Raw genomic sequence first — 26,840 nt, 5'->3', positions numbered from 1 at the left:
GAAACAACTAAAAACCCTGCAGCCCAAACGCACCTCCTACATATCCAAAAGCAAAAACCCATCAGCAAAAATGCCAGATCAGAGCTGGAATAATCCAGGGCTCCTTATAAGGTTTCCCAGGCAGGGGGATGGGCAGAGCAGATGAGGGGGAAAATGCCCTGGTTGGAACAGCATCTCCCCCTGAAGCCGAGCCTCCCAAGCTGCAGCTCCAGCCCTGCTTTTAAAGTCTTGGGGGGTGGGGAAGGTGGGACAGCTCACCCTCGACGGAACAGCGCCTCCCCCTGAAGCCTTCCAAAGGCTGCCACAGGGGAGGCAAGGGAATCGAACCTATTCTGGTGAGTGCAGGTGCTTGGATTAGACCAGGGGTGCAGAACTGAAATGGGGCGGGGGACTGAATTGCCCCCACCATCGTGGGCCGGATTACAGCAGTGGCTGTGGCCATGGGCACGCAGTTCCATGCCGCTCTCAGCACAGAGACAGCAGCTCCTCCAGCGCCAGCCAAGTCAGGCACCTCCTTTGCGCATGCCTCTTGCCATCCCCATCAAGGGCAGGGAGAGGTGTGCAAAGGGCTGAATGTTAATACTTATTGAACATTAATATTTAGCATTTGCATTTCATAATAAGACATCTTATATTGTTTTAAGAGAGATGCGTTAGCATTTTTTCAATAGTCTTCCCAGGAAGTCTAAAACAGAAAAGTCAGCTATTTTCTGAAATCCAGGACAGCACCCCTGTAAACATGCTAAATCTCTAACCTATTTGGCACCAAGTGTGTCTTTCTGGGAGCTCCACAAGCAGAGTGCCACCACTGATAAAGCTCTTTCCCCTATCTGCCTTACTTCAGATGGCAGGGACACTCAGATAAGGGTCTCTGAAGATGAGCTCAAAACTTGCCAGGTTTGTATGGGAGTAGGGTTCAGGGTCCTAAGTCATACAGGACTTATATCAGCACTTTTCATTATACTTGAAAATACAATGGTAGATAGCAAAGGTACTTTATTCTATTCATCGTTGATTTATTTATCATTAGCATTTATATACCATTGTGTTTGGTAAGAAGCTGTCCAGGCCATGCACAATAGTTTGCAGTGATAAAACCCTAAAGCGTAAAAATCAAGAACATTAAAAAAAGTGAGGGGGGTGAAGGGCGAGGGGGGTGGGGAGAGCAGCTGGGCTTCCTTGAAGGCCAGGGACCTACAGCAGAGGAGGGTCTGCTAACAAACCCAAAAGAGACCTACCTGTTCAGCCAGCAGCAGTCAGAAGCCTACAGGAACTGATGGCTGAGAAAAGACTGGCTTAATTCCCCAGCAAGCTCAGGAACAGGTCCTCCTGACTCTGCAACTATTTATCAACCTCAAGCAGCTGTGTGTAAGCAGTCCCTCAGATGCTACTGCTCTGGGGTAATGCACTGCAACCCACAGCTATCTGCATTGTGGATCTTCAGCCTCCTCCAGCAGATACTAGCAATGCCCTGAGAGCATCCACCCCAGTCCTGCAACTACTTACCTCATGCTGTGACCTGGTTTCCAGGACCCTGCAGATACTTACTGTTATTGATCAAGAGACTCTGTGCTGTACTCTGGAACTACTTACCACAGGTACCGGAAGGAGATCCTGATCCTGCTGCTACTGATTTGACTGATCCTGTGCTGTAACAGGAATTAATAGTCTATAATTTCTGCATTTTTGTGGTCCCCACAGTTATTTGGGAATGGAAAGAGGACAGAGGGACCTGTTCCCCTTGGCAGAGAGGGCACACATTGTGACAGGAACCAACAATGAAAAGGCCCTGTTCCTGTTACCCACCAACCTGCTTCATCTTATTGGCAGGCTAGAGAACACAGGCTCAGAGGTTGATCTGAGGAGACCTGCTAGGTGGTCCCTGCTAGATTCTGAGTGAAATATGAGAGTTCCTGGAGAAAAGAAAGGAGGAAACATTAAAAAAACCCAAACCGACTCCTGTAGTTTAGATATGGCTGTATGCATTTTTATTTATTGCAATGGGGCGCAAGGAAGGACATTCAAATGCAGGACTTTTGTAGGCCCAAATCAGCACCCTGAAAAGTGCTTAGAAGGATAAGAGAAGGTAGCAACAGAATACTAGTGTGATGTGCCCTACAAGCTGCTACATTCTGCACCAACTATAGACTATGAAGTGATTAATGAGGTTGAGATGTTGGCTCATGAAATGGTAGGACTATAATGTGTAAACAGCAACAGCTTTCTCCCAGTCGAGCTTTGTTCAGAGTTAGGATAAACAACATGTGTAAGGCTGCACTCCTGTGCTCACTGACCACAGAGTAAACAAAACTGAACACAATGGCTCTTACCTCTGAGTAAACATCCATAGGATTGTGTTGTAAATGGGTTGTGTGTCAGTGTTCTTTCTCTGAATAATGTCAATTATAGACATTATGGTGTACTTCTCTTCAGCAGAATCACAGAATAGTAGGGTCGGAAGGGGCCTCCAAGGCCATCTCGAGTCCAACCCCCTGCTCAATGCAGGAATCCAAGTCAGATGCAGACAAGATAGGTTTGCAGGAATCCAAGTCACATGCAGATAAGATAGTTTGGTGAGCAGATCTGGCTAGACACATACCAAAATATCCGTTTCAAATATATTTAATACTGAATGATGATTTCTAATGAAATCCTGTTAACATTTTTAAAAAGCAAGAAAAAACAAAAAGATATAGTGGAAAGAACACTTTGGCCTTTTCACAGTAATGATAGGAATGTCTGCTGATTTACTGCTGAAATATTAATGTTACATAAGAGGAGCCATCAATTAAAGTCAAAAGATGACAAGTGGCAATGACAATTCTACCTATTACATTTATAAGTCTGCATAACTAAATCTTTCCCCTTCATGGATCACTGCCTTGTTGTGGCGAAGGGGCTTGCGTAACTCAGTAAAGCCATAAGCTATGCCGTGCAGGGCCACCCAAGACGGACAGGTCACGGTGGAGAGTTCTGACGAAATATGGTCCACTGGAGAAGGAAATGGCAACCCACTCCAGTATTCTTGCCAAGAAAACCCCATGGAACGTATCACAAGGCTAAAAGATATGATGCCAGAAGATGAGCCCCTCAGGTCGGAAGGTGTCCAGTATACTACTGGGGAAGAGCTGAGGGTATTTCCAAGTAGCGCCAGAAAGAGTGAAGCCGCTGGGCCAAAGCCGAAAGGACACTCAGCTGTGGATGTGTCTGGTGGTGAAAAGAAAGTCCGATGCTGTAAAGAACAATATTGTTTAGGAACCTGGAATGTAAGAACAATGAATCAAGGTAAGCTGGAGGTGGTCAAACGTGAGATGGCAAGATTGAACATCGACATCTTGGGAATCAGCGAACTCAAATGGACAGGCATGGGCAAATTTAATTCAGGAGACCATTATATCTACTACTGAGGGCAAGAATCCCTTAGAAGAAATGGAGTAGCACTCATAGTCAACAAAAGGGTGGGAAAAGCAGTACTGGGGTACGATCTCAAAAACGACAGAATGATCTCAGTACGAATCCAAGGCAAACCATTCAACATCACAGTAATTCAAGTCTATGCCTCAACCACTGAGGCCAAAGAAGCTGAGGTTGATGGGTTCTATGAAGACCTACAACACCTTCTAGAACTAACACCCAAAAAAGATGTCCTCTTCATCACAGGGGATTGGAATGCTAAAGTAGGAAGTCAAGAAATCACCGGGATAACAGGCAAGCATGGCCTTGGTGTACAAAATGAAGCAGGACAAAGGCTCATAGAGTTTTGCCAAGAGAACACGCTGATCATAGCAAACACTCTTTTCCAACAGCACAAGAGGCGACTCTACACATGGACATCACCAGATGGTCAATATCGAAATCAGATTGATTATGTACTTTGCAGCCAAAGGTGGAGAAGCTCTATACAGTCAGTAAAAACAAGACCTGGAGCTGACTGTGGCTCAGATCATGAGCTTCTTGTTGCAAAATTTCTGCTTAAATTGAAGAACGTAGGGAAAACCACTAAACCATTCAGGTATGACCTAAATCATATCCCTTATGAATATACAGTAGAGGTGAGGTATAGATTTCAGGGATTAGACCTCATAGACAGAGTGCCTGAGGAACTATGGACGGAGGTCCATAACATTGTTCAGGAGGCAGCAACTAAACCCATCCCAAAGAAAAAGAAATGCAAGAAAGCCAAGTGGCTGTCTGATGAGGCTTTACAAGTAGCTGAGGAAAGAAGGGAAGCAAAAAGCAAGGGAGAAAGGGGAAGATATACCCAACTGAATGCAGAGTTCCAGAGAATAGCAAGGAGAGACAAGAAGGCCTTCTTAAATGAGCAACGCAAAGAAATCGAGGAAAACAATAGAATGGGAAAGACTGGAGATCTTTTCAAGAAAATCGGAGATCTCAAGGGAACATTTTGTGCAAAGACGGGCATGATAAAGGACAAAGAAGGCAGGGACCTCACAGAAACAGATGAGATTAAGAAGAGGTGGAAAGAATACATAGAAGAACTATACAGGAAAGAATTTAATGTCCCTGATAGCCATGAGAGTGCGGTCACTGAACTTGAGCCGGACATCCTAGAGAGTGAAGTCAAGTGGGCCTTAGGGAGCATTACTAACAACAAAGCTAGCGGAGATGACAGTATTCCAGCTGAGCTATTTAAAATCCTAAAAGGTGATGCTGTTAAAGTGCTGCACTCAATATGCCAACACATTTGGAACACTCAACAGTGGCGACAAGACTGGAAAAGGTCAGTTTACATCCCAATTCCAAAGAAGCGCAATGCCAAAGAGTGTTCAAACTACCGTACAATTGCGCTCATTTCACATACCAGCAAGGTTATGCTCAAAATCCTACAAGCTAGGCTTCAGCAGCATGTGAACCGAGAACTACCGGAAGTACAAGCTGGATTTTGAAGAGGCAGAGGAACTAGAGGTCAAATCGCCAACATTTGCTGGATCATGGAGAAAGCAAGAGAATTCCAGAAAAACGTCTATTTCTGCTTCACTGACTATGCTAAAGCCTTTGATTGTGTGGATCACAACAAACTGTGGCAAATTCTTAAAGAGATGGGGGTACCAGACCACCTTACCTGTCTCCTGAGAAACCCATACGAGGGTCAAGAAGCAACAGTAAGAACCAGACATGGAACAACCGATTGGTTCAAAATTGGGAAAGGAGTACGACAAGGCTGTATATTGTCGCCCTGCTTATTTAATTTATATGCAGAGTACATCATGAGAAACACCGGGTTGGATGAATCACAGGTTGGAATTAAGATTGCTGGGAGAGTTATCAACAACCTCAGATACGCAGATGATACCACCCTAATGGCAGAAAGTGAAGAGGAACTAAACAGCTTCTTGTTGAGGGTGAAAGTGGAGAGTGCAAAAGCTGGTCTGAAACTCAACATTAAAAAGACACAGATCATGGCATCTGGCCCCATCACTTCCTGGCATATAGAAGGGGAAGAAAAGGAAGCAGTGACAGATTTTACTTTCTTGGGCTCCAAGATCACCGCAGACGGTGACTGTAGCCATGAAATTAAAAGACGCTTGCTCCTTGGGAGGAAAGCTATGGCAGAACTAGACAGCATAGTAAGAAGCAAAGACATCACCTTGCTGACAAAGGTCCGTCTAATCAAAGCTATGGTTTTCCCAGTAGTAATGTATGGCTGTGAGAGCTGGACTATAAGGAAGGCTGAGCACCGAAGAATTGATGCTTTCGAACGGTGGTGCTGGAGAAGACACTTACGAGTCCTTTGGACTGCAAGGAGGTCAAATCAGTCCATCCTAAAGGAAATCAACCCTGAGTGCTCATTGGAAGGACAGATACTGAAGCTCAAATATTTTGGCCACCTAATGCGAAGAGAAAACCCACTGGAAAAGACCCTGATGCTGGGAAAGATTGAAGGCAAAAGGAGAAGGGAACGGCAGAGGATGAGATAGCTAGATAGACTCTGGGAGAGAGCGGAGGACAGGAAGGCCTGGCGTGCTATGGTCCATGGGGTCACGAAGAATCGGACACAACGAGTGAACAATAACTACATATTTGGGAAATACATTGGGTGGAATCCAATGGAAGTCCTACTTAGAGTAGACCCATTGAAATGAAAGGGACTTTAGTTAGTCATGACTAACTAAAGTTCCATTCAATGGGTCTACTCTAATTAGGACTTACGTTGGATTTCACCCAATGATCTCAAATTTAAACATAGGAACAAGTTTCCTAGTGAAGTGTAAAAAGGAGAAAGAGCCCTCTGAGTGAGTCTGCTTCATATGCCTGAATTGACACAAGTCCAAATGTCACATTGGTTTTCATATTTTTCCGTTTTAACAGCCACATATGAAATAAAACCAGATCCAAAAATCTTTTCATCTGGCCTTCAGAAAGAGTACAAAATGTAGCCGGATATTTAATATGATATTGCAGATTAATTTGATTTGCTAAACTTCTTGCCTTGGTAAACTGCCTTCTTCTGTCAGCGATTTCTTTACTATAATCATGAAAGAGCATAATCTTGTGGTTTGCTGGTCCCCACCAGAGCTCACCTCGTTCTCTTGAGAGACGCATAAGGCAATTTTTATGGAGACTCATGAAATTGAACAATAACAGTCCCCAAAGTCCCTTTAGTGCCATGTATTGAACCAGGAACATGACATGCATGCTCAGTATCAAGTAAAAAATCAGATGGTAAAGCAAATAGCTCATGCAAAAGTTTATCCATAAATTCAGCCAAATCTATATCAGTAGCCACATCTTTAATACCACGGATATGTAGATTCGCTCTGCGTGTGAAGGCCTCCAGTTGAGAGATTCGAACAGACAAAACATTGTGAGACATTTTCATAGCCGTTTCAACCCGATCTTCAAGATCATTAACCTTCACTTCCATCTTTTGAAAAGAGATATTAATTAAATCCACAGCCCCCTGAAGGGCAGTAATTGAGTTTTGAATTGTTTCAAGTTTCTTTGACTGCTCTGATAGCTGAGAAGTCATAGTTTTTATCAAAGCAAGGAACTCTTCTTCATCTCCGGCATTTCTAATAACCTTTGCCGAGGGAACAATTGATGGGGTAGGGGGCGTTCCCGAGACTTTCCTTTTTTCCTTTGGTACTGCCATCCTCCACTTTCCAAAGCACAACAAGCAAGTATAATTGCAGAAACAAAAAAGCAAACCCTTACGCAGGTCCTCAGATAGTGCTGGTAGTTTAAATTCAGAAATACTATTTGGAGCCATTTGTCCTTGTGTCTCCTAATTGCTTAGGAGTTTCAAACAGCAATCAGTAGATGACACTCCGGCGTCCATTCTTAGATTTCAGCCCCTCTGTTTCTTCATAGAAGCAGCTGCTCTGCCAAGATTTCTTCCAGATAGTACTGTAATTCCAGGGGAAGATAAAAAGGTTTCTCAACTTTTCCCAGCTGTTTGAGATAAGTAACCTGCTGAACTCTGCAAGTCACTACCGGATGCCATGGCTCCAACCGGATGTCTGGGCTACTGGCAACACATTCTGTCTTCATTGGATTAGTTACTTTGGGCCCGGAACCTAGAGAAAAACACACTTGATAGGAAACCACGTTGGAAATAAACACCTCTCACAAGAAAGGGTATCTCATGAACCTTCCCTGTGGAACATTTTATGCTGTTATTTAGTATAAATTCTATCCATGATTGTGATGCTCAGCTTTGTATATTTTCCTCTAGTGGCAGAATGTGAAGGAACAAGAGGCCTTCCCTGTCCACCCTCCCCGTGCATCCAAATTGGTATTAGGAATGGAAGCGCTGGTCAAGATAATGGGAATTAAGGGTGAGAGAGGAAAAAAGGGCAAAGGAGGCATTGAAGAAAGGGAGTAAGGTTCTGAGAGCAATAAGGGCAATGCTAGCAAAATGAACGGCAATGGCATGGATAAGGGTGACCCAGGGAAACATGGCTATGGGGGAGGAAGGGAAAGGGTAATGGCACTTAAAAGGGAAAGGAACCAGGGATGATTTCAAGCTGTGGGGGAAACAGGGCAGACACACAGAATGGTGGAAAAAATCAGGTGGGAGGAGCCTTGAAAAGTGTGTGCAGACAGGAAGGACTGTGAGGGCTGTGATAGGAGAAAGTCTACAAGGTAGAGAGAAGGATTAAAGGGAAAGTATTTGCTGAGGAAACCCTAGTTCTTGGAAATACCTTGAAAGTCAGATCCGTCCCTGTAATAACCTATACGTACTTAGGATGTAGAAGGTACAAAGTAAAGCCATTGTATAAAACAGGTGTAGGCAACCTGATGCACTACAGATGGTTTGGACTGCAACTCCCATAATCCCTGATCACTGGCCATGCTGGCTAGGGCTGGTGGGAGTTGTACTCCAAAACATTTGGAGAGTGCCTGGTTGCTTACCCTGGGCCTAAGACTTCAGAACGTCTTGCTATGACACTCAAGGGTCTTAGAGCATTTGTTTGCACTGACTATCGTTCTTGAAGCAATATGGAGCATCTCTACAGGAGCCTAAAATCCTGCATTTAAAACAGGGCTTTCTGCTTCCATTTTAAATGCAGGATCATGACGGACTCCCTTTACACTTGCTTCCTTTCCTCCCGCCTTTCCCCCCTCCTTCCTCCCCCGCATCTCAGTCTTCCATATGTTTTATTGGTCTAGCTCCTCTTATTGCAGCTTTTCCTTTTTCATGAAGGGAACTCATGAGGAACTCAAGCACTGTAATTAGATAGCTCATTATCTCCGATCTTTTTAAAAATGGAAAAAGGGTCATTTAGTGCAGGAGATGCCCTGGAGGTTAACGACGTCATCTAAAGGACTCGCAAACTTCCATGAGTAACCAATCTCAATAGCAAGGTAAAAGCTCCATGTGAAGAAGCCCATGCCTGCTCTTATAGGAAGACAGCAATCAGAAGGGTGGGTGGCAGGGGAGATTATGCCATAGCGGCTATAATGCCTCAACTATTCCTTGAAGGTGATGCAAAAGCAGGCTTCCATGAAGCAGGTGGCCAGGGCAAAGGCTGTCCTCTCCCCACATCAGATTCCCTCTCTAAATTATCTCAGGTTGTGAGCTTTAGAGGAGGCAGAATCACTAGGAAGAGACCTGCCACGCTTCTGTGTGCTCTAAAGCTCAGCATGACATGGTGGACCCCCAGTACATCCTTGAACCCTCTAGAGGAAGACTTGGGGAAGAGGTGGAATGGTTCTCCCAGGATGAGTACTAGAAGCTCAGTGTGATATGAAGAACCCCTCTTCACCTTTCCCTGTGTCCCTCTGCATGCCAGACAGAGGACTGAGGGGTGGGGCAGGGGTCACCACAAACACCAGCAGGCTCTGAAACAAAGCCAGTATTTTGGACCCCAGTGCATGGGTTTTGACACCCCTGCACCAGAAGAGACTTTCAGACCATCCTTATGACAATAAAGATTGTGTAGGTTTCACACAATTGCAAAAAGTAGGAGTAACATTTTAATTATTCATGATGAACATACTTTAAGCTGTAGGACAGACATCATGTCATACAACAGAAGAACCTGCAATGGGTATTTGTATTACTCCACTGAACTGCAATTAGCCAATAAATCATTCTCATTTGTCTTCCAAGAGTAGCATTTCTGAATTCTGTAGGGGCAGGGAGCAAAGAGATTCAGGGGAGCAATATTTATGGAAACATTCAAAGTCTACTTCTTCTTTGATACACTCAAGGTTGAAGTGAAAAAAGTGTGTGTTTAAGACTGTCATGGGGATTTTTATACCTCATAATAACCAGAGATATAGGTTTACTGAGGAATAATAAATCACATTATATGAAATATGGGAGGATCATATAGCCCTGCCTGAATAGCATTCCTGTTTGCATTTACTTGCAAGATTCCTTGCTACAGTGAAGACAAACTGAAAGCATGCCTAAGTGAAACAACACTCACAACAAAGAGCCTTGTTAGTCTTAAAAACTAACAGTTTTATTGTAGCACTGGCTTTTGTGGACTGGAGCCCACTTCACCAGAGTAATCCACAAAACTTTAATTCACAATAAATCTGTTAGTCTTTAAAGTGCTACAAGACTTTTTGTTGTTTTTGTTGCAACAGAGTAACATGGCTACCCCTCTGGAATTTGAAACAAAGATATTTACATGCTTGCTGAAATTAAACTAACATTTTGTGGTTCATCCCCCCCCCCGGTTTAACATATTATTTAAGAGTTTATACCTTCCTACCATAAATAAAAGCTGTAGTTGACATTCACCACAACACTACTGGCACTGGGAGGAAATACATGTAGCTCAGGATACTTCTATGAGCCCTTCCTGTAGTAAGGGCCAAACTGACTCATGCTGCAATCTTGCCCCCTACGGTGCATTTACACAACTGCCCCATTCCACGCCCCTGATGCGTGCCAGTGCAGGCTGCTGAGCCGCAGCAAATTCCAGACATATATGGGAGCTGGATGCCATGCATCCCACAGGCCTTGCACCCACTACAAGTGCTGACCTGACCAGTCACAAAACCTCTTGGCCAGGAATAGAGGAGCACTAGCAGTAGTTGTATAACAGGGGTACAAAACCTTTTTCATCCTGAGGGACGAATACCTTTTCAGAGAAGCTCTTGGGGGCTGCATTCTAGTGTTGGGCAGGACCAAAGGCAAAATGGGTGGACCAAACTACTGGCATATTTTACTGCCAGTAACTCATCCTTAGGAGAGGCATTTCAACCCTTTAGAATGAGGGGGGGGGGGACCACTCAAAAGCCTGGAAAGAACCAAATGGTTGGTCATTGGGGGGGAAGGGGTGAGGCCAGGGCTATCTGGGAACCCTGCAGGGTCTGTTTGGGCCCCCAGGTGGGCCAGATTGGGCCCCTGGGCCAGAGGTTCTGCATCCCTGTTATACAGACCACGGGCTGCACAGTATCCAGATCCCAGGTATGCCTGGGATTTGTTGTGGTTCAGCTGCGTGTATTAGTAAGTACAACAAGAGGAGGTTTGTTCTTGCTCAGTGGAGCACTTCTGTGGATTGTACCTTTTGTTATTAGCCCACTTCTTCTTATGGAATTACAACAGGTTTCCTTCCTAAACATAAAGAGTGTCAGTGGGCCAATCTACACTTACGTGGGTTTTTTTGCTTCCAATAATGTTTCACCGCTCGTCTTTCACACTACGCAGGACCTGCCTCGAACTGGGACCGGAATTTCCCACTTCTGAGTTCCCGCTTTCAATACCCTGATATCCCTGTATTTCCCATTCATGTGCTCTGCTCTTCCATGTTCATTACCTTATAAGGTCGTAGTCCCCTCCCATGCCTATCCATGGTGTTTGTATTTCCCTCCTGTCCAATCACAGCTCTAGATGCCCCCACCTGGTCTTCCAGCTACTGATAGCATAGGTTCCTTAGCACTGGAAGTTTTATCACCAACCAGCAGAGGGCTAAAGGTGCCGGCTCTTGTCTGATCTGGGAAGCTCAGCAGGATCAGCCCTAGTCAGAATTTTGGATGGCCAGACACCAGGGAATCAGGCTTCAGGGGGTTGTTCTCTCCCTTCAAATGACACTAACTTTTACCTCCTTCTATCCCCAGCTTTGGCTTTTTGAAAAAAAAATTAAGGATCACAACTGAGTGCCTTTACACACACTGCCTCCCCCCCCCATTCTAGTTTAACTGGTGCTGAAACGTTTTCTCATGGTCCCAGTCCTGGGCACTCACTTACTCGGGAAATTTATGCTGGTGCACAGGGAAATCAGGCTGGAGAAGCCCTATTCTTCGAAGATTTGAAGATCTGAAGATTTGAAGCTAATGCCTTAATTTAAAAAAAAAAAAAAAAGTCACTTACAGGGTGATCTTATGTCTACTCAGTAGTAAGTTCCATTGAGTTAATTTCGGCTTACTTCCAAGTGCATGAGTGCCCAGGACTGGGGCCGTGAAAAAACATTACAGCACCAGTTAAACTACCAGGAGAAGGGGGGGGCAGTGTGTGTAAAGGCACTCAGTTGTGATCCTTAATTTTTTTTTTAAGCCAAAGCAGGGGATAGGAGGAGGTAAAAGTTAGTGTCATTTGAAGGGAGAGAACAACCCCCTGCTCAGTGCAGGAAGCCTGATACCCAGGCGGTCGCCCATCCAAAATTCTGACCAGGGCTGACCCTGCTGAGCTTCCAAGATCAGACAGAGCATGTGCCTCCAGCCGTTTCCTTGCTGGTGATAAAGCTTTGAGTGCTGAGGAACCTATGCAATGTCATCTCACGGTCTTCAAAGCTGTGCAGCTTTGAAGCCTCAAAGATGCTAGCACCCCCCCCCCCAAAGCTGAGTGCTGGGTGCTGTCACCGGTGCCCCTCTTCCTCACACTGGCGGCAAAGGCTGGCGTGGGGAAAAGAGCATTGGCAGACACCCCCCAGCCTCTCGCCCTGGCCTCCAGCGGGGCGGGGGGGGGAGAAGTGGATAGGTGCCTCCTTCTTCACCCCCACTTGCTACAGCAGCAGGAGCAAGGGACAAGCTCTCACCGGGCTTCGAGCCCCAACAGGATGCTCACACCATCCCTACACACACACACACACACACACACACACACAGAGGGATAGAGGAAGAGAGGGACGGTGGGCGGGGAATCAGCAGAAACAGGGAGAGTTTCTGCTCCTCCAATGAGATCCACCATCTTTAAGAGCAAGAAAACAGCACAACTTTCAAGTATGAACTGAGCTTGTGCATTCAGTCAAGAACCGCAACAGGGAAAATGGATGAGTGTGGATAATCACGTTTTAATGCGAGTGCATTTAACCCGACAGGACCCCAAACTGAGAGATTGACAAAAATGTCCGAACGATCATCTCTCAGGTAGGGTTTGAGTGGGATGAGAACCCAGGCATGGTGGTACAATGCAATGGAGAGAGACTGGAGAACCCTTTAAAAACAGCTATACAAGCACTCCAGCTCTTTTGTATTACATCAGGAGAAGTGCTCAGATTCTAAAGATTAAATCTTTAGATTTAAATTTGGTAGAGGCGTTCAGAGCACCGTCTGGTCCAGTTTTATTGGATGAGTTTCAGTTACTGAGGCCTGAGGATGCGGACAAGGTGCTTGGCCAAGTCTGATCGACCACTTGTGTGCTTGACCCTTGCCCTTCATGGCTTATTAAATCAAACAAGGAGGGGTTGTCCGGCTGGGTCCAGGAGGTTGTAAATTCCTCCTTGAGAGAGGGAGTGGTGCCTGCTGCTTTAAAAGAGGCAGTAATTAGACCACTCCTGAGAAAGCCTAACCTGGATCCAGAGGATGTTAACAATTATAGGCCAGTGGCCAACATCCCCTTCCTGGGCAAGGTGCTTGAGCGGGTGGTTGTAGGACAGCTCCAGGCACTCTTGAATGAAACAGATTATCTAGATCCGTTTCAATCAGGCTTCAGGCCTGGTTTTGGAACGGAAACTGCCTTGGTCGCCCTGTGGGATGACCTCTGCCGGGAGAGGGACAGGGGGAGTGCGACCCTGTTGATTCTCCTGGACCTCTCAGCGGCTTTCGATACCATCGACCATGGTATCCTTCTGGATAGGTTGTCTGGGTTAGGAGTTGGAGGCACTGCACTACAGTGGTTCCGCTCCTACTTGGATGGCCGATTCCAGAAGGTGGTGCTGGGGGATTATTGCTCTGTGCCATGGCAATTGTGCCATGGGGTTCCACAGGGCTCTATTCTATCCCCCATGCTGTTTAACATCTACATGAAACCGCTGGGGGAGGTTATCCGGAGGTGTGGGCTGAGGTGCCATCAATATGCGGATGACACCCAGCTCTACCTCTCTTTCTCATCAAAACCAGGTGAGGCAGTGGCTGTTCTGAACCAGTGCCTGGGCACAGTAATGGACTGGATGAGGGCTAATAAACTGAAACTCAATCCAGACAAGACGGAGGTACTGTTAGTGGGTGGTTCGTCTGCCCGGCTAGGTGATATTCAACCTGTTCTGGAGGGGGTTGCACTCCCCCTAAAGGATCAGGTTCGTAGTTTGGGGGTGCTCTTGGATCCAGAACTGTCACTTGAGGCACAGGTGAACTCAGTGGCACGGAGCACTTTTTATCAGCTTCGGCTGGTATACCAACTACGCCCTTATCTGGACAGAGATAGCCTAGCTACAGTTATCCATGCTCTGATAACTTCTCGTCTGGATTACTGCAATGCGTTATACGTGGGGCTGCCTTTGAAAACGGTCCGGAAACTTCAGCTGGTCCAAAATAGGGCAGCAAGATTGTTAACAGGGACTGGCCTGGGAACTCATATTACGCCAGTACTTTTCCAGCTGCACTGGCTGCCAGTCCATTTCCGGGCCCGATTCAAAGTGCTGGTGTTAACATTCAAAGACCTTAACGGCTTGGGGCCAGGTTACCTGAAGGATCGCCTCCTCCCATATGTGCCTGCCCGGACCTTAAGATCATCATCAGCGGCCCTTCTCCGTGAGCCCCTGCTGAAGGAAGTAAGGCGGGTGGCTACTAGGAGGAGGGCTTTTTCTGTTGTGGCACCCCGGCTCTGGAATGAGCTCCCTAGTGAGGTTCGCCTGGCGCCTACATTGTACTCCTTTCGGCGCCAGGTGAAGACCTTTTTATTTTCCCAGGCATTTTAGCTTTCTAAATTTTTATCTTTGCTGTTTTAAATCTGTATTTTAAACTCCTGTACTAGCTGCTAGGTTTTATTGTGGTTGTATTGTTATATTGTGGTTTTAATGTTCTATATATTTTAAATTGTTTTATTGTGTGTTGTTTGGTTTTAGTTTTTGTGAACCGCCCAGAGAGCTTCGGCTATTGGGCGGTATAGAAATGAAATAAATCTCCAAAATGGCATTGGGGGGAGGTGTGTCACCCATAATATCAGGGCCGCCATCTAACCCAACATCCCACGACGCACACAGTACTCACTCACTAGGGCAACAGAAGGACTTGCTGGGGAATGGAGTCACATTTTCCCAAACAGCCTCTGAGGATCCCTCACAAAAATTAGGAAATAATTGCATGTTCAGAAATTTAAACATTTGGTCATCTGGAAACCCCCTACACACTGAAATACATTCTTCTTACCTCTGCTTTCCACTGAAAGCTTTGTTCTTTAAGTGACCGCGTTGCTAAGTGAAGAACTTCACATCTGAAAATGTTCTTAAGGTCATTTTCTTTTGAATTAATCTCCATCCTGCTTGTAAAACAACATAACTGATTTTGTCCAATCTGAATGTTGCTGGGATTGCTCTCTTTCTTTATTTTTTTCCAGTTTTCGTACCATACCACTTCTATTTCACGAGGTGCAAAATCTGATATGGACGTTTCAAGAAGGATGCTTGTGCTTTTTCCTGGCATTGCCTTTATGGCAGACACAACAGGAGGTTTAGCTAAATGGAAAGGAAAACATTCAGTTTCAAGTGACCATGCAATAAAATTCCTCCAGACCTTTCGTCAGTGCGATTAACGAAATAATCTAAGCATTGTTAATATGACAGAACACATTGGGATTGATACTGCGAGGTACTGGTATGAACATATCCTGCAATCAATACCTGAGGCCCTTCTCAGAGAGCCTGCTCCTTTCCAGTGGTGCCACCTCCCCAACTGTGGAGCGCTCTCCCCACTGAGGCCCGCCTGGCACCACCATTATAATCTTTTCAGTGCTGGGTCAAGACTATCCTCCACTCCCAGGCATTTGGAAGCATATGATGGGGTTTTTATGGATCAGTTGTTGTTGATTATGGTCCATACTGATGTTTCAGTTGTTTTATTATGTTTGGTATTTTCAATGGAAATTGTTTTTAGCTATTTTATATTTTTTGTGTTTTAATAATTCTGCTGTAAGTCACCTTGGGTCTTTTTTTTTCTTAAGAAAAAGGCAATTAAGAGATGATGATGATGTGTATGAGAGCTGTTGCATGAGATCACACTGTGTGCATGATTTTCAACTAACTGGTTTTTTGTTTTTCTTTAGCACCATTCTTCACCAGTAGAAACTGATGGGATTCAGACGTGCAACTTTGTACATGGGCAGCTGTTTGCAATGCAACTCACAGCAGCTCCACGTGGCAAGCCATTTGCATGAAGTGGTCTACTCTGTTTTTGAATGATATCCACCATGCCGATGCCTCTGTTTCTAAGTTGCTATCAATGCGGTTGAAATACAGTCATGGCATTATATATCTTACTTGTACATAAGATAAATGAATTTTGTAACTGTCTCCCACAAAAGACAGGAAGATTAAACACGGCATGTTAATATCTGATCTCCAGCTAAAAAGGGGGGAAATCTGAAATTTCACTATGTTGGATTTCAGTGTTGGATTTCAGATCAGTACGGATGTGCAACTTCAGTGAATATATATCTGAAAGAAGATTTTGGATTTTCTAACAACTACTACCAAAGTGTGGACATTTTTGCTTTTGTTTCTAATGGGTTTCACTTGACTATCTTCCATAACATGACTTTGTTCCTCAATTACTACTACACTTCGCCAAAAAACGAATGAACCCAAATGATTTTCAATACATACCTGGGAGCTTTAGATAGACATTTTTTTTAATGGGCTTTGTGAGTGTCTGGTGGGTTACCCTGAAACTTATGGACTTCTGATAATCCAAAGCTGTAGGTATCATCTGGAAATTAGAAGATAGCTTGAAACACCCACTGGAATCCTTCACTGGCTCCTCTGTGACCACACCATCAGTTATACATTTATCTCCATCAAGCCATTCGATCTTAATGTTTTTAGGATAGAAATCCTTGACTCCACAGGTTAAAGACAAAGTGTTTCCATATTCTGCATCAGTTGGTTCAAGAGATATACCAGTTATTTTGGGGAAACCTAAAGAAGTGCAGAAACAGAGAAACAAACAATGGATTGAAAATAATAGTTAAACTGAAAGTGTGCCAGTACAATCCGTGTAAAAGCGCTAAATAAGATGGGACAAATTCCCGAGGGGTAGCCGTATTAATCTCATTATAGCAACAACGAGAACAAGTCTTGTTTTTAAAAACAGCAGATTTTATTTGCTGCATGAAATGTATACTCAATTAGCTTATGTATTTATTTATTGGTTTATATTCTGTTTATTTATTCATTCATTCATTCATTTGTATTTGGACCCCACCTTTGCACCAAGAAAATGGTGTTCAAGATGGCGTATTCACACATACATACACATAGAAGTACCAAGAGGGAAAAAATGGGAAACACTGGGCCACAGGCGCACAAAATGCAAGAGGTCCCAGTTCCTGATGTTCTGAGTGGCCACTCTGCTTATCTTGTACACATTTTAGCTTCGCACAGAAATGTCACCGATCGTACCTCTTGTATTTCATGGCCTTTTGGCTACAGTATTTACATTTTGTTTTTCCTTCAGGGATCTGATGAAATGGGTTCTAGTCCACAAATGTTTATGCCATAATAAATTTGTTAGTTTTTAAAGTGCCACAAGAATTTTTGTTTCTGTATTTTATCTCAAGGAATTTTATTTTATTTTGAAAGAAAGTTAAAAAAAATAAGGGCAACAAAAAAGAAGCACATACATAACCATTCAAAAAGATCATTCAAGAAATAAAGAAACTGACCAATTATAATTCTTAATACATCATGAATAGGCTTGTGGGGACAGTTAGAGGAAAACAGACTAAGGAGAAGCTCTAATAAAAGACTGGGGGACCGGATCCAGATTTGGGTGCGTGCAACAGGTTTGGTGGAAGCAGACTTGCTTGCCCACTTATTTCCACAGCAGTCCCTCCAGCCCCCTGAAAATGCTACACAGAGGGCCTGGGGACCCTGCTGAATGGTGCTGTGGTGCTGGGGGAAAGGGGGAATCTCTGAAAATTGGATGAAGGCACCTTTCATAAGCTAAGCCCTTCCATCAGCGGAAGGCAGATCCTGGATCCAACCCTTGATATATGGGGGTGTGGTGTGTGTATTAATCGGAAAAAATTACACACATCTGTACTGGATTGGAATTTGATCCAAAGTCTGAAAGGCGTCTGTCAAGAATGATGGCCTGTTTTCCACCATAAGATTAAGCCAGGCATTCATGTCTGATATAACCACCTGGAATTGTGTGTTATCTAGAGGCTCCTTGGCCCTTTGCTCAAGGCCAGGCACAGTCCCTGCTAATTGGAAATGCTAACAGCTGGAGCTGGTGGGGGGTTCCAGCCTCTTGGAGGCAAGGGTGGTCCACCCAGGGACTGAGCCAGGGGTTGGCTGAAGGAAAATCTGCCCTGGGTTGCCAGGGGTGGGCTTTAAAAGAGGGCTGAGGTAGAGGCACAGTGTCTTCATCCTGCTGGTTCTCGACTTGCAGGCGGCTGGTTGCTATCCGGGGAGATCCGTACTTAGGTATGCAAGGATAGGCCAGGTAGTTTTATTATTTTTCTTGGGTGTGTGTTCACTAGATCTAAAACATCTGGAGATCTACCTTCTGCCCACCCCTGCTCTAACACAGCTACCTCCAACCTGGTGCACCCTCGAGATGTGATGGACTACAAACCCCATCATCCTCAGCCAGCATGCCTACAGCTGTGCTGCCTGATGATAGGAGATGTCATCCAACATATCTGGAGCGTGCACCAGGTTAGGGAGGGCTGCTCTAGCATATCTGATGCCCATATGAATTTTCAGAGCAGATCCATCATGTGATTTAAGATGCGTTATAAAAGTGATACATGTGGTTCTGTCTTATCCAGGTTATGATACAAAACACACATCTTTGACCTTGCCAGAGAAGATGGGTATTTCCGTTACCTCTTTACCATTGATCAGTGTTTTAAATATGCTTCACCATAACACTTGCTGTGTTTGTAATTTGTCACTAGCTGTCACTATCATTTCCCTACAGAGATATGCACAGACCAGTTATGAACAAGTTTAACTACCAAGGTTTCACCCAGGAAAACATCTAAATTGTAGTTTCATGACACTTCTCTTAAGAAATCTCTCGGATGTGAGCGGGGAAGAGAGTGAAGAGAGGCACACTAGCTCTGCCTCCTCCATCATTGCCCTCTCCATGCTGAAGGCAAAGTATTGCAGCGGGGAGCCTTTTCTATCCATGTAGCCTCTGCACATGCTTTACAACTCTGGTAAACCACAGTTCTAAACTGCATGGGAAACCTGCACAGATAGAAAAAACTCCCCACTGCTGAAGTTATTATCCCTCAACATGTTTAAGGTGGGTGACAGAGTGAGGGCGGCACTACTCTGGTATGCTCGTCCTTGCTCTGCCCCTCACATGCAGATTCCACGTGGAGAAAGAAGGCCTGCCTACAGCTTAGGTCCTTGGCAGAAGTACACTTTGCAAGTTTCCTTGGGGAACAGCAGTGGCAAATTTAAACCAGTTCCCGACTCCATAACACCACCACCTAGTGACAAACAAAGAGACACCCTTGTTTGAAACAGGGAGGGAAGGAAGGAATCTCTCAAGTTGGACTAGACTCACTTTATACAAGTCAGGAACCACAAAAGTAACTACATGGCTGGAACTTGTGGATCCAAAGCATTTCCTCCTAGGCAGTGCCCAACACAAATGAACAGTGACCCATATGGAATACAAATCAAAAGGGAACAACTCAACTGTGGGTATTTTGCAGAATAAATCGAGGGCAAGCAACCGGTCACCCTCCAGGGGTTTTGGATAACACTGCATCACCCCTAGCCACCATGGCCAAAGGTCAGTTGTACTCCAAAACATCTGGAGGGTTCCCTACCCGGGTATAAACCCATGTGGAGCGTTGATCGCATAAACTCTTTACACAAGAAATGCAAATAGTTATGCATTGCACAAGAGCTTTTTGAGTAATCACCTTTTAACATGAGTTGATATTTCTTTCTTATAGTGGTGTTGTAATGGTTGATTTCAACAACAAAGTCTACCCCATGGTCTTCTTGATTAGGTGTAAAGGATACTTGGCTTCTCCTGTAGTACAGATCTGATGCAGCGTCCAGCTGTGGCTCCTCTGTCTTAACTGTAGCACAAGTGAGTTCTTTAAAGTCTTTTCTCCAACAAATGTCACACTCAGCTGGGTAGAAATCTTTCACTAAGCAAGATAATGTGATAGGTTTTCCACACACCGGCACGGTGGGCTCACATGTCATTTGAGAGACTTTTGGACTAAATACTGTAATTAAAACACAACAAGAGTAAGTAAAATTATTAGTATCCAGAATGGAAACTGAGAAACAAAAAGCACAGACTCCTGTCTGTTCACATATTAATTTATAGCTATAGTTGGCAATGAAATGTCAAAATGGATACAGATTGTGATCTTGGAGAGAAAAGAGAAGAAAAAAATGAATTAGAGGAAAGCATCCATAGATTGCTTTGCTGAAAAATGATATTCGCTGTCTGATGTTTAAGGGTTTGGTTATCCTAATATTCAGCAAAAAGCAGGTTGTTGTGCTAAGGAAAGCAAGATCCTGCAGCCTGCATAAATTCTGCCCGCCAAGCCAATCTGCACATATTAGCTTATTTTGCATACCCAGCTTCTGCAAGTGGCAAGGATTCTGAGGGTCCACTGAAGCCCTGCCTGCTGACCACTGAGAAGCCTGCTCAAGTCATCATCAGCCCCTCCAGCTTCTGAAGTTACTCCCCAGCTCGGGATGCTGTACATTGTGCTCAGTGCCGATTACCCGGCTTATGCACACAGCCACGAACGAAGGGAGGGGAAGGAGTGACCATGCCTAATTCTGAGCTGTCATGGCTTATCCAGCAGGTCATTCTGAGGAGTAGGAACCCTGAAACAAGCTTTCCAAGGCCCACAGAGCAGTCGTATGTGGTTCTGTCTGCTCTCATTGGTCTCCTCCAGCCCGTATGACTGACAGGATCCAGCACAGAACCCAGGGTGAGCTGTGAAGACTGCAGGGCTAATACTGTGCAACCATTTTGTGCAGTTATGGGGATCAGACATAGCTCAGCAGTAGAGCACATACTTTGGATGTAGAAGGTCCCAGGTTTGATCCCTGGCATCTCCAGGTAGGGCTGGAAAAACTCCTGCCTGAAACCCTGGAGAGCCACTGCCAGTCAGTGTTGATAATACTGGGCTAGATGGACCAGTGGTATAAGGCAGCTTCCTATGTCCCTATGTTACTACAATGGGAGTGTGTGACCTATCTTTCCCTGGGACATGACCTGCATTCCTGGTTTATGCACTACTGTACAAGCCCTCTTCACACATTCTCTCTTCCATGCGTAAGGGCTAAAACGGGGGATGGGGCCTGTGAATGCTGCCCCCCCCTGCGCGTGTCACCATGTACACTGGGCCTGTCCCCTCAGATCCCCAACCTTGCTAGGTTGAGCGGCAAAATCTGCAGGAGAGTTCTACTAATGTCAAGGCAAGGTTGGAGATCTGAGGGGACAAGACTGGTGCTCACAGGGCCCCAGGTTTAGCCCTCATAGCCCTCTGGATGACCTGAAGCAGATCAGCAAGGACTTCTGAAACTCAAGTGTTAAACAACAACAACAATGAAAATACTCTTCCACCCCCCTGCCCCACCCAAAAAAACCTAGGCTGCTAAACTTGAGAACAAGTGGGGAGGGGGAAAACCAGGAGCACATTTTTTGGGGGAAAAAAAGGACTGTGAACAATTCTGGTACTGAAAACAAATTTCCAGGATGAGCATGAGCTCAGAGGCACGTTGTGCTTCATTTTAAGTACAGATGTGTGAACTCACCCCCATCTGGTTCTCCGGACACCTGCCCAGCCGCTGCCGCTGCTCGCCAGTCCCCAGACTGCGCTCGAGCCCCTCCCACACTTGGCAAGCAGCCCGCACTCACCCCAGTGGCCTCGTTGAGCTCCATGGTTGCCATTACTTTGAAAAATAAAATGGCGATCGCAAAAATGTGCATGTTGTCATATGCACAAAAACACACATTTTGTAAATGCCCATATTTCTGTGTGCGAAATGCACACTTTTGCAAAAGGGCGCATTTTTGTGCATACTCAAATATGCACATTAACAAACTGTGCATTTTCACATATGTGAATATGCGCATTCACAAAAATGTGCATTTTTGCACGTGCACAAATATGCGCATTTTTGCGATTGCCATTTTATTTCTCAAAAATAGCGACCGCAAAGCTTGATGAGGCCACCGGGGTGAGTGCAGGCCATTCGCCGAGCGTGGGCAGTGGGCAAGCGGGGGCAGGGGCTTGGCGAGCGGGGCTCAGGGACGTGGGCAGGGCCAGTTCTGTCGGATTCTCGGACTGAATTGGGTGCTCATGCCATCCCTAATTTTTGTTTCCTTCCCACTCCAAGGTGCTTTTTTGCTCCAGGTTCTGGCTGGTGGACCTCAGTGAAGAACAGTGAAGATTTCAGAAGTCTAAAGTCTGCCCAGCCATACACTTCAGTGCTGAAGTTACATGGCATGGGAATCCATTTCCTGGACAAGTTCTCAGTGCTGAGATGCTTACCTTAACTGTCTACGTTGGATGGACAGGTGCTAAGAAAGCAATTGTGGACATATCTAGGGTGACAAAAATGATAAACCAATATATAAGGGAACCAGAAGAGTTCAAAGGTAAAATTGTTACTTCTCAACAGCTCAAGAATGATGTGGGGGTGTGTGTGTGGGGGGGGGGAACCCATGGCAATTCTGTATATTTGCCAAGGCAGTCCACTGTAGAGTGCATGCAAGAAGAAGCAGATCCCCTACTAGCATTCTTCAAAAGAGAAAACTGTACCTACTTAAACCACTCTGTGTTTGGTATCATAAGAGAATACACGCCATTCATCATATGAGAATGAAAGTTACGTTTTATTTGTGCAGCTTACCCAGGCTTTTCAGCTCCCAAGAACATTCCTTGTACTGCTGTGAGCCTTGAAGTGTAGCTTTACAGATGAATCTCTTTCCATTATCTGCTACTTGTGGAAGATACTTTATTTTGCTACTGCAGAAGAAAAGCCCATCAGGACCTTTGCTGGGTTTACATACAAACGGAACGCCTGGAACTAGCTCATCACCTTTGTACCAGTGAACTTCAATTGTTTCAGGAAAAAAAGAGGAAATTCTGGTACTAAGAGTGAGAAGCTCATCTGGTCTTGGCACATCTGTGGAGCACTGAATTTGATCCAGTGATGGTAGTGCTATGGAGGAAAACAACAAGGCTTTGACAGTGGAAGAGAAAAGGTATTTTATCTTGATGACAAAAATATAACCAAGCCTTGCAAGACACTGAATGCATGTTAGAGATGGTGGAGTGGACAAAGTGTTGGAACTGGAGCACGGGGGCCTGGATTCAAATCTAGGATAGCCAGGGAGCAACTTGAATATCGCTGAAGCCACTTCACCTTCGATAGCCTGTTGCTTTTTATTTTATTACATTTCTATCCTGTACTTGCGCCAACTCCAGCAAAGGAGATCGTCTCCAACAAAGGAGATTGTTACCTTGTCGTGGTGCTGGAGCGTGAGCACCTTAATGACGCCATGAGCTAAACCGTGAAGGGACACCCAAGACAGGAAGGTCATGGCAGAGAGGTCAGACTAAATATGATCCCTGGGGAAACTAACAGCAACCCACCCCAGTATTCTTGCCGTGAAAACTAAATGGATCAGTACAACCAGAGATATGTCGGTATACCATCGGAAGATGGGACTCCCAAGTCGGAAGATGGTCAAAATGCTACTGGGGAAGAACAGAGGATAAGTTCAACTAGCCCCAGATGGGATGACACAGCTAGCTCAAAGCAGAAAGGATGGCTAGCGGCCGATGGTGCTGGTGGTGAACGACGAATCCAATGTTCTAAAGATCAATACACCATAGGAACCTGGAATGTAAGATCTATGAGCCAGGGCAAATTGGATGTGGTTATTGGGGAGATGTCAAGATTAAATATAGACATTTTGGGTGTCAGTGAACTGAAATGGACTGGAATGGGCCACTTCACCTCAGATGACCACCAGATCTACTACTGTGGACAAGAGGACCACAGAAGAAATGGAGTAGCCTTCATAATCAATAATAAAGTGGCTAAAGCAGTGCTTGGATACTATCCAAAAAACGACAGAATGATCTCAATTTGAAACCAGCGTAAGCCATTTAACATCACAGTGATCCAAATATACGCCTCAAGCACAAACTCTGAAGAAGCAGGAGTAGATGAGTTCTATGAGGATCTGCAGCACCTACTGGATAGTACGCCAAAAAGAGATGGTATTTTCATTACAGGAGACTGGAATGCTAAAGTGGGTAGTCAAACAACACCTGGAATTACAGGCAAGCATGGTCTGGGAGAACAAAATGAAGCAGGACACAGGCTGATAGAATTTTGCCAAGACAACTCCCTGTGCATAACAAACACTCTCTTCCAACAACCTAAGAGACGACTTTATACATGGACTTCACCAGACGGTCAACACCAAAATCAGATTGACTACCTCCTTGGTAGCCAAAGGTGGCGGACAGCTATACAGTCAGTAAAAACAAGACCTGGAGCTCAGATCACGAACTTCTTATTGCACAATTTAGAATCAGACTAAAGAGAATAGGGAAGACCCACAGACCAGTTAGATATGAGCTCACTAATATTCCTCATGAATATGCAATGGAGGTGAAGAATAGATTTAAGGGACTAGATTTAGTAGACAGGGTCCCAGAAGAACTATGGACAGAAGCTCGCAACGTTGTTCAGGAGGCGGCAACAAAAAACATCCCAAAGAAAAAGACAACCAAGAAGGCAAGATGGCTGTCTGCTGAGACACTGGAAGCAGCCCAAGAAAGAAGGAAAGCAAAAGGCAACAGTGATCGGGGGAGAGATGCCCAATTAAATGCAAAATTCCAGAGGTTAGCCAGCAGAGATAAGGGATTATTTTTAAACAAGCAATGCGTGGAAGTGGAAGAAGGTAATAGAATAGGAAGGACAAGAGACCTCTTCCAGAAAATCAGCAACATCAGAGGTAAATTCCAGGCAAAAATGGGTATGATCAAAAACAAAGATGGCAAGCACCTAACAGAAGTAGAAGAGATCAAGAAAAGGTGGCAAGAATATACGGAAGATCTGTATAGGAAGGATAATAATATCGGGGATAGATTTGACGGTGTGGTCAGTGAGCTAGAGCCAGACATCCTGAAGAGTGAGGTTGAATGGGCCTTAAGAAGCATTGCTAATAACAAGGCAGCAGGAGACGACGGTATCCCAGCTGAACGGTTTAAAATCTTGCAAGATGATGCTGTCAAGGTGATGCATGCCATATGCCAGCAAATTTGGAAAACACAAGAATGGCCACCAGATTGGAAAAAATCAACTTATAGCCCCATACCAAAAAAGGGAAACATTAAAGAATGTTCCAACTATCGAACAGTGGCACTTATTTCACATGCCAGTAAGGTAATGCTCAAGATCTTGCAAGGCAGACTCCAGCAATTCATGGAACGAGAATTGCCAGATGTACAAGCTGGGTCTAGAAAAGGCAGAGAAACTAGAGACCAAAGGGACAAAGGCAGAGAAACTATAGATAAGGCCCAGCTCTCGCATCCATACAGGATGTGATATGGAGCAGTATCTTTACAGATCTAAAAGAGGAGATGGCCCCTAAGTGATGCTGGCTTTACAGTGTACGATTTACCCCATGTAGGACTTTGATGTACTGGTACTTTGTACTGGGCTCAGAAACAATAGGAAGTCAGTAAAGCTTAGCCAGGAATAATATGCTCCCCACAGCCCATCTTTGTCAAGAGACAGACCACAGCATTCTGCAATAGCTCTTGCTTCCAAACAAAGGCAGCTTCACATAGCCAGTAGCTTACTAAAGCATCATTGTCCGAGACCAAATCCATGTCTGAGAGAAACAGTTGTGGCTAAGCTGGAAATCACTAAGCTACGCTGGTGGCAGGCAACCCTGGCCACTGCTGCCTCCTGGGCATCCAGAAGCAATGCAGAATCCTGAAGCACACCCACACTCCATAATTTACCATTACAGGAAGTGTAAACACATCTAGGATAGGCAACGCCAACATCCTTTGAGCCTTAGCACAGCCTACCACAACCTTTTTGTCTTACTTGCATTAATATTCAGTCCAAAGTGTTGTTCTCTGAGGGGTTTTAGATAGATGCTGAATGCCACTGGGGTCCACATGTGTGGTATATTTATACGATTTTGCCTATTAACAGACAGATGTGCTGTCTAAGCCCTTTGGATTCTATCATTATTTAAGAAGGTAAATGCTGTTTTTCCACCTTACCATTTACATTTCATCTTTATATGTTGCTTTTTCTATTTTATTATTCACTCTCATTGACTGATCAAAGACAGTGAGCTTTTCTACACAAGGTATTTATTGCGCATTTGTCATTCCTTACAGTTGTTTATGAGTTCTTTAGGCAACACTGTGACTCTCCAGTTTCCCTTCTGTATTTTAAGAGCACTTTCACGGGCTTTTTGAAAGCAGGGAAAATGCACTATTATTTGTGAAAACAAAAAAAATGCATTTCCTCACTTGTGTAATTGCATTATTCCGCTATACTAGAGCACACCACGTAGACATTATATAGTGGAAAAGCAAGAAAAGAAAAGCTCTTTGTGTGGAGCTCGGACTTCAATTCTGCAACAAAACTGAAGTAAATACAATGGAGAAAAGTGTAGAAAAGCTCTATAGTTGCAATCCAGCGTTGCTTCCCCTTGTATACCATAATGGCTAAGACAGATGAAAGTAGCCCCTACATTCATGCAGAGCCCATCCTCCACGTGCTGGCAGGGTTCTTATAATAGCCAACGAGCAGGGTTCTACATATTATGGCTCGGCTTGGTAACCAACCATTATTTTCTACTAGCCAGCTGTGAAGTCCAGTCCCACTCAAATCATGATTGCGCAACATTATATACATTTATCAACACAGATACTGTTTGATGAAACTGATGGAATCATATAACCCAAGCTGTAATCCTATACATAAGTAGGTGGG

The 26,840-nt window shown here is 44.7% G+C and overlaps 1 protein-coding gene and 1 long non-coding RNA gene across 13 annotated transcripts in view; one reads left to right on the top strand and one right to left on the bottom strand.

Moving 5' to 3' along the window:
• The window catches only part of NCR3LG1 (natural killer cell cytotoxicity receptor 3 ligand 1), a 57,347-nt gene that overhangs the window by 9,149 nt on the left and 21,358 nt on the right, over positions 1-26,840 (bottom strand). For 3 of the 12 annotated variants that reach the window (XM_084855036.1, XM_084855032.1, XM_084855035.1), the window contains 6 exons: positions 22,713-23,024; positions 19,745-20,059; positions 16,461-16,772; positions 15,010-15,314; positions 11,672-11,761; positions 6,698-7,538 (listed from right to left, as the gene is read on the bottom strand). In XM_084855036.1, coding sequence (XP_084711162.1) covers positions 11,702-11,761; positions 15,010-15,314; positions 16,461-16,772; positions 19,745-20,059; positions 22,713-23,024 — 1,304 coding nt within the window. In that variant the 3' untranslated portion in view covers positions 6,698-7,538; positions 11,672-11,701. Of the gene's footprint in view, positions 1-1,593; positions 2,588-6,450; positions 7,539-9,503; positions 9,595-11,671; positions 11,762-15,009; positions 15,315-16,460; positions 16,773-19,744; positions 20,060-22,712; positions 23,025-26,840 lie in introns of those variants that run through there. The other 9 variants (XR_014791408.1, XR_014791371.1, XM_084855038.1 and 6 more) reach the window with 7 other exon arrangements.
• LOC146357757 (uncharacterized) lies at positions 1,433-16,560 on the top strand. Its single transcript, XR_014791496.1, has 2 exons — positions 1,433-1,598; positions 15,902-16,560. It is a non-coding gene; the product is annotated as an uncharacterized LOC146357757 (long non-coding RNA).

This window comes from Heloderma suspectum, chromosome 1 (assembly GCF_057233095.1).
Source record: "Heloderma suspectum isolate Gila_16-S chromosome 1, 16-S_ref, whole genome shotgun sequence".
NCBI classification, from domain to species: Eukaryota; Metazoa; Chordata; class Lepidosauria; order Squamata; family Helodermatidae; genus Heloderma; species Heloderma suspectum.
The sequence above is the reverse complement of the archived record's forward strand: the minus strand, read 5'-3'. Positions and strand labels throughout refer to the sequence as shown.